Source organism: Rhea americana, unplaced genomic scaffold (genome assembly GCF_003343005.1).
Source record: "Rhea americana isolate MKP2758 unplaced genomic scaffold, rheAme1 scaffold_520, whole genome shotgun sequence".
Lineage (NCBI taxonomy): Eukaryota > Metazoa > Chordata > Aves > Rheiformes > Rheidae > Rhea > Rhea americana.
In genome coordinates, this window is record NW_028186669.1 from 157,182 (window position 1) to 162,169 (window position 4,988).

The 4,988-nt window shown below is 36.0% G+C and overlaps 1 protein-coding gene across 1 annotated transcript; it reads right to left on the reverse strand.

Annotated features, from left to right (window-relative positions):
- Positions 1–323: 323 nt before the first annotated feature.
- Positions 324–4,982, reverse strand: TMEM18 (transmembrane protein 18). The gene is made up of 4 exons (XM_085318145.1): positions 4,648–4,982; positions 2,209–2,263; positions 1,079–1,172; positions 324–964 (listed from the first exon to the last, which is right to left on the reverse strand). Exons 1-4 carry the CDS (start codon positions 4,649–4,651, stop codon positions 875–877), a joined length of 243 nt encoding a protein of 80 aa, XP_085174271.1. The 5' UTR covers positions 4,652–4,982; the 3' UTR covers positions 324–874.
- Positions 4,983–4,988: the final 6 nt, after the last annotated feature.

Sequence of the window (4,988 nt, forward strand, 5' to 3'; positions counted from 1 at the left end):
GAAGCCAAGCATTATATATATACACATATATATATATACACACACACACACACGTGTGCGTGTGTGTGTGTGTGAACAAAATTTTGTAGGACATCTTAAAGCTTCTCCCCTTCCCTTCTGTTCCACAAACTAGCAAAACATACTATCCAAATTTCATCCATATTTAAGAAAGGGTATTTATCTAATTGCATTAAAAACATAAAATATAAATTGAAACAATTTAGAGATGGCTTTGACTAACTTGCATAAATTARGTACAAGACTTTACAAAACTGGTTTTTATGAGAGAAAGGAAAAAAATAACTCCAATCCAACAGTCTATATTCAAGATAAAATGGATTTTATTTATAAAATGGTCCTGTATCAGAATTGTTCTCTGCCACACAATACATATACGAAATATGAAACCTGATCTTTTACTTTACAAAGTAAAATGCTTTGTAGAAGCATGGATTCTTGAGGTGTTCTGAGTATCAGTCCTCATTTACTAAAATCCACAAAACAGCTTCAACTGGCATAAGCAGACTGAATATTTAATAAATACATATTTAACACAGTTAGAAAATACATAGGTAGATGAAAACTGACTGGAAGTTTGTACCTTTAACAGTGTTAATTGTCTTGGTCACAGTAAAAACGGCTTACGCTAAAAAGCAGAAAGAACTGTCAAGACCAGCTTTTCTCRATTTCATGGCAAAGTTCAGCTGTATTGTGAACCCTTGCTTTCACCTCATTGTCCATGGCCTAAGGGTGCAAAGTCCTCTTAACATTAGACACAAAAAATATTGCTGTTCTTGGATCAATTTAAGAGAAGGATTGATTACATGAAACAACATTATTAAAAAAAAGAAAGTAATAAATATATTCAACACTCTCACTTCTTCTTCTCTTTCTCTGCTTTAATTCTCTGCTGTAGTGTCTTCAATTCAGTCATTACACTCAAAGTTCTATAAACCCAGGTGACCTGAAAAGTATGAATATTATTACATTCAACTCATTTTTAATATAATGTGTATACACACACACACATTTACTCATCAGTTTCATGAAAGAAGTATCCATTTAAATAGACACATACCACAATTATAAYAGTATTCACCAGCAGTGGTGCCGAAAAGACTAGTGAAATAAACATTCCTCTTGAATCAAAGTAYTGATATTTAGAAAATAACCTAATAGAAAAGAAGAAAAAAAATATTCATTGTATTCCATACAACTTTATACATTCGCAATAGTTGCTCTACAYGGATATTGGTCAGATTATACCACTTCTTGAGAGCCCCAAGCATGGGAGAGCATTCTACTCTACCAAGACAGAAAAAAGGGGTGGTCAATATTTAATCAGTTATGAATATTCATTACAACATCAACCTCTYTTTTTTTTTTGTAAGGCTTCATTGTTCGAAACACAGACAGATAACACAGCAATTTATTAAAATGATTATATACATAAGAAGATACATTTATGCATCGGAAATCACATTTATCCTGAGTGTCTGAAATGTAGTGTCTTTCTGCATGTGTTAGTTTTGGTTAACCGTGATATTAGAAAACATAATAGAAACTATAAGTGYASTAAAGCTCTAATTTAGGCTGTGTGTATCTGAAGTTGAATAYAAAKACTTACAATGAGATGTCTACATAARATATTGTTAAACATACATAATTTCCTGTTACTCTGGGGAAAGATTAGTTCCATGCTTATGAAAAAAAAACCCATCAGTTTAATTCTGGTACACAGACTAAGTAAACCAGGCAGATTTTCACGTTATTTATGCACATAATAAGCAGATAAAATACTTAGTGATCTTTTTGAGAAATGGTGCTTAATTTCAGCTCATTGAACACAAATAACTAATGAAAAAAATAATGAAGCTCACATCCTCTTTCCCTTAACTGTTCTACTATGATTTGMTCTTAGTTTAAAAAAATCCATACAAACAAAAAGTGTTTTTTCTTCTTTTGATATTTAGGTATTATAGTAAATACATGCTAACTATTAGAAAAATTACTCTTTCCTACAAGCTAAGTTGTAGCTATATTGCATCGTATGGTTTCATTCAAAAGAGTTTTATCAAACARTGCAACAGATTGTCCACCACCATATTCTGTTGGTTAGACATGAGTGACTCTTTCAATTAACGTTTTGGGGGGAATGACATGAAAAAAATAACTCATGTATTTAAATGTGAAAGTTAAAACATTTACCTCCAGTTCATGGCTGCTAATTCATTTATATATTCAGCACAGTACACTAAACCCACTATACAACAAAAGGAAAATATTATTAGATTCAGTATTTCTTTAAAAATAAACAGCAAGTTATCAGTTCTAAGATGTATACATACTCTACAGTAAAATTCCATGAACCTCRGAAGATTGTTACAAATTTAATATTTAACTGCATAAAATCAATTCTGAATGAACTGTCCCATATAGATACTAATATTAAGTGATCACAAAACATACTTGCARTATTACAAACAGACATAAAATCCTGCACATCTGAGCTTACAGGAAGAGCTCAGTATATACAGGAATATATATTTTTTTACATCAGTATTTTTTTCCAACAATCTTGTTGATGATTACTTCTAAGATAAATCTGTAAAATAAAGTCACTCCCCCTAGACTGGCATAGAATTAAGATACCATTTTAGATGTTCTAGATTTATATCCACCACCACTATCTAAAGCTAGTATATTAAACACTAAAAATAAATTCATTAGAATTATAAATAAGCATTTTTGCAGTTCCTTCCTACATTGCATTGTGTCCAAGTCTTAAAAAGGCAAATCTCTTCTATTTATAGTTTAATATTTTTGGTYATAAAAAGATCTAAGAGAAACACCATATTTAAAACCACTTCACAGAAATGTTTTGAATTCACTCACAGAGGACACAGAACAAACTTTGTTTGAAGTAGATATACAGGAGAGCAGTCTGCTACACTCCAGTTAAAACTAGCATAAACTTATTCAACAGGTATATGTAGYATACATGCATCAAGACAGCAAGAAAATCCATTGAAATAATATGTTTAATAGAAAAGGAAGGGCACTATATACCATCCAATTGAAAAAAATAAATTGTTTTGCTTTTTGTGGAAAACGATACGAGGAGAAACTTAGAACGGCTTCACTGACTGTAAAGATGACATGTCCAAATCAATTAAAACCCCACAGTTTGGTGATATAAAGGGAAATGCCTTTATTGTTTTGGCATCAGCTGAGTTATTTTCACATGGTATTGCACAATATTGACATACTTATTGCTGTTCAGCTGGCAAGATAAACCAGTGTGATGATTTCAGAGTTTCTTTAGTCATTTTTTACTTTCTACAGCATATTTTTATTCAGGACATATCACCAGTGGTTCAGTTTTTCAGGGACATACAAGGCTGCAACTCGATAGAAACTCGAYAGAAAAGCCACCAAAAATCAGTTCCATTGCAATTTTCAACACTGTTAGTGCTTAGGTGTGCAAATCCATGTTAGTAACACTAAGAACACTTTAGATAAAGAATCTAAAGTAAACTGAGCCAGCATGTCATTAACAATTCTGCATGACTAATATTAAATTTAGGAAAGAAAGTCCTGACTTTTTGGAACACTTGGGCCTAACGTGTTGTACACATGACACCATTATTTCTTCTTCTGTATAWCATCTTAACCTCTGCAGTTACAGATGGATTTACAGAAATTTATTAAAATTTCTAAATTCATTTTGGAAGGCAATTTACACCATTGAAACCTTAGTTTTAGCTGAGTTAAGTATTTGCAGTTTTGAGGAAACTGTGATTCCCCTCTCAACTTAACTAGTGGACTAAATGATATCTTAAAATGTCAACATAGTCTTCAAGTGGATTTTTGCCTGTGATTCTCTTCAAATTGCTCATCCTTCCTGTTACTCTGTAAGCACAACAGAACTAAAGCAGTGTCCAGCCATGACTAGAACCACAGCACTGCCACAGCACATGCGTATAATCAAATYCATGAAATCGTCTAAAACAAATACCCTTTGCAAGGGAACTCTTAAGCGAGTCAGCCACAAAGACAGAGCTGTGGTTAGGCAAGGCCACAGAGGATCCGCAGGCTGACCTCTGACAAATCCTGGGCCAGCAAACACTGGCATTGCAACCCGAAGAACCTGGCTTGCTCTCCCTCATTCCATTAGCACAGCACAGTGGTAAACCAGCTTCAGAAATGAAACCAGGCAAAAAAATGACTGTGTTTTCTGAAGGGTAGACTCAGAATAAGGCAGAGAGCAACTGCCAGCTTGTCAGAGTCCTTGTCTGCTTCTCCAGAGTAACAACAATCTTCTGAGAAGCTGTGATACAGAATTAACTATGAAGAAATCTTTTTTTTTAACCACAAATCCTCACTAAGGTCAAAGTTTCAAGTCGTACAAGTAAGTATTATTTCATATAGGCATATGCATTAATGCAAGGGAAATACTGCTTTGCATGCACTTTATGCACTTTAACTACTGCAAGGTATATCACAAAACCCAGTGCTATGCAAACACATACAGATGAGTGTAATTACTAACCTAGAAGACCCTCTTTAACAGTACCAGTGGCATAGGTGCAGCTCCCCCGCTCACTCGAAACCCGAGCTCGGGGAAGCACTGCACASGCTACTCACCCATGCACAGGAAGTGCCCTATTTGCACCCGATAGTGCTGCAGGGAGAAGCAAGTTAAGAGGAAGCAGAGGACGTGGAAAACCGCCAGCCCCACCAGCCAGGGCTCGGACCAGTCCGTCGTCTAGGGACAAAATTAAGAGAGAGTCGGCTATCCCCGCAGGTCTCATGAGGCGGCCGTAACGAGCGGCTTTGCTTTTCGCATGCCCAGCGGAAGAGGAAACCCCATTTTGCTCGTCGGCGCCGCTCGCAGCCCCGCCGTGCCCAGGCGCAGCGGGCGCCCCCAGGGAGGGAGCGCCAGGCCCGGGCCGGCAGCCCGCACGCGCCCCCCTCACGGAGGGGCC